The 2,989-nt window shown below is 35.3% G+C and overlaps 1 protein-coding gene across 1 annotated transcript in view; it reads right to left on the bottom strand.

Moving 5' to 3' along the window:
• Positions 1-497: 497 nt before the first annotated feature.
• LOC103801991 (cadherin-10-like) overlaps positions 498-2,989 on the bottom strand; it is a gene marked incomplete at its 3' end in the record, with an annotated part of 26,925 nt that continues 24,433 nt past the window's right edge. Inside the window, 1 exon segment of the mRNA XM_009074429.1 lies at positions 498-784. Coding sequence (XP_009072677.1) covers positions 498-784 — 287 coding nt within the window.

The following is a 2,989-nucleotide window of genomic DNA, read 5'->3' as shown; positions in this document are numbered from 1 at the left end:
TATATTAATTACTGTCTAATTTCTTGGGGTAGTTGAGCACACACAAAGATAACTTGATCCTGTATGTAAATCACTTTGGCAAGCCTGCAAAGCAGGAAGCACCATTCAGAGCAGGTGAGATCAGCACCTTTCCAGCATACCAGGTCTGACCTGAGGAAGTATTTGAAAGTTTTGTCCCCTTCCTGGACCAAAGACTGGTTTGCCTCTTTCTCACAGTGTGAAGCTAGAAGCAGTCCTGAGGAACCGGCTTGAAATCAAGGTGCAATTTTTTAAGTTCTCTGTGAAATGAAGTACTGAAAAGTATTTTGCATGTCTCTTGTATGCCAGTAAATGGTTGTTCCCTAATGTGTTTAAAGGGCTTACAGAAGGCATAATTCTCAATTCTGTCTATGTCTGGGACACTAATAAATGACAGAAGAAAACATCCCACCTTATGCCTGTGCACAATGTGTCCATTAATATTCATGTTGCCGTGCTATTTATTGTAATATCTTTACCAAACAATGTGTTTACACAGACTGAAGTATCACCTTATTGGACTTGAGGCTGAATCAGGATCCCGTGCCATTACTGTTCCTATTATTGTGCCCAACTCAATATCTTCATGCACCTCAAAAAGGTAAGATGATCTGCTGAAAATGGGAGGTTCATCCACATCTTCTACAGAGATTTTCACAATAGTTGTATCTTTGAAAGGCCCAAGATAATAGAAGCGTGGATCCACATGTGTGTTTTCAGCTTCTACTTTCAAAGTATAAAGTCGTCTTGTCTCATAGTCCAGTGGCTAAAAATGAAAATTGTGATAAAATTCATAAAATTACATATACATATTAACAGATGTAGTCTTATCTACACAATAGAAACTGAAGAGGGCTCAAGACTTCTGAGATCCGGCTCTGCATTGTGGGAACAGCAATACAATTCAAATTTTCCCCACCACAGGAGTAATTTTTTCTAGTAAGAAATTGCCATTAATTTTAGAGGAAGTTTCTCTTCCTAAACATTAGTTGAATTATCTTAGCACCGATGACAAAAAGATTTCAGTGCAAATGAACCAATTATTTAGTGAATTTTTGCAGATGTTTCACAAGAACATGGATTTGAAAAATCATACAAGCATTTAAAATACTTGAAATACAGACTGGAAATATTGGCATTTCAGAACAAGGGACTAAACACTTATTTCTCAGGAAATACTGCAAACCCTTGGATAATCAAAATGGCCATCTATTTCTTAATTGTCAAACTTATGTAGCTGGCCTTAAATGTCAGGAATAGTTTAGATGTCTTTTAAGGAAAGTGTGTGTGTCAAAGCTCTCTATATCTAGAGAAACAGTATGAGCTTAATATTGTTCCATTTCATTTAATTTAATGAATCCAACATCAGAGGGGATTTTTTTTGCAAAATAGATTTGACATTTTTGTCAGCAGTTCCTTTTTAAAATGGAAGGAGGAACAGTTCAGGGTTATAATTAGAAATCATTTTGGATAGAAAAGAATTCTATTCCTTCAAATTTTTCTAGCTGTCATAGATGAAAAGTGTTAGCTAATTAATGATTCTGAGGAAATGAGCAAGCTGAGAATTTACCTTTCTGACACAAAGAAGACTTCACTAATGCCCTCAAAATCTCAGGGAGATGTCAAACTGGCAGTTTTCATTCACTGAAATGGGTGGTTGAAGACTTCTTTTTTTTGCTGCCTAACTGCTTTTAAAATACTAATTAATGTTCAGGAAAGATGCCAAAGTGACAGGTTAGATATTTAAATACACTATTCAAGAGCAGAAAGATGCAGTCCAGTGAAAGAATGGGCTTCCTCATTGCCCCAGACTTGTTTTCAAAAAGTAGAGAGCAGATGGGAGAATATCCATGAATACAATTGAGAAATGCAACACAGTGCTTCTATTTAACCTAGATCTGAGACTCTCCGTGTGTCTATAAAGTGTAGCGTGCTGCTGTTAAGGGATGCTGGCTTCAAGCCCAGAAGCAACGAAGACATGCTAGTCCTGCTTTATTCTAATTACTGGCTTAATTTGCCAGGATGTGCACCATGAATGCGTAAACTTGCCACTACAAGGTTCACATCCAGTTTAGGCCTCTCTTCCAGCTATGCTGCCTGTGGATTATACAGGTATTCCAACACATTACCAGTCATGGAAAAAACTGTTAACCAAATATATGAAATTGTGGCAAAGCCATTATTTTGTTTGTGAGAACTTGTATAGTAAAACTTAGATAGAAGAAGTTCTTTTACAGCAGATATTAAATTCAGAATTAATAACTTGAGGGCTCAGTAAAGGAATACCAGCTATTTGTACTTACTCACTACTGAAAACAGAAATTGCAATCAACATAGATAATAAAATAAATAATATTTTACTAAATCAATAAATTGAGCATTCTCATCTTCCTTGCTAGTTAATGCTGCTGTTTGTGGTACTGAATAAACTACTTGTTCATCCATATGAGAAAGCATCATGAAAAATGCAAATTCTGAGACTGTTAATGATAACATGAGAAGATCTTGTTCATTAGTATTTATTGGAGAGATTTTTGGAACTGCTGTATTATAATGGGTTTTTTAATGCTTGATTCAGCTACTAGACTCTTTTTCAAGACTGTATCGATTTGATATACTAGTAGTCTGTGAAAAATATGAAGCAAGCAAGAAAGAAACATCTCAAAAGAAGCCTATACAAACTTCTAGGCAAAAGAGAAATATCACACCCAAAATTTTGTTTTTTTCATTCCTTCCCAGATAAACTACTACATGACTATGGACACAGAAGAACACAGAGTTTAAAATGGAACATACTCTGATCTTTGCAGAACTTATCTTTCCCTTGGCTGCCATTATAAAGATGGATGTATATTTTATACCAATTTTATGTTTAATTTGTTATTCCATGCTTAAGGAGATTTGTTTGAAAAGCTAATACAAACAATGCTCTATGTTAAATACTATGCCTGAACTCTTTAGAAACACATCT

This window comes from Acanthisitta chloris, unplaced genomic scaffold (genome assembly GCF_000695815.1).
Source record: "Acanthisitta chloris isolate BGI_N310 unplaced genomic scaffold, ASM69581v1 scaffold13465, whole genome shotgun sequence".
Taxonomy (NCBI): domain Eukaryota; kingdom Metazoa; phylum Chordata; class Aves; order Passeriformes; family Acanthisittidae; genus Acanthisitta; species Acanthisitta chloris.
The sequence above is the reverse complement of the archived record's forward strand: the minus strand, read 5'-3'. Positions and strand labels throughout refer to the sequence as shown.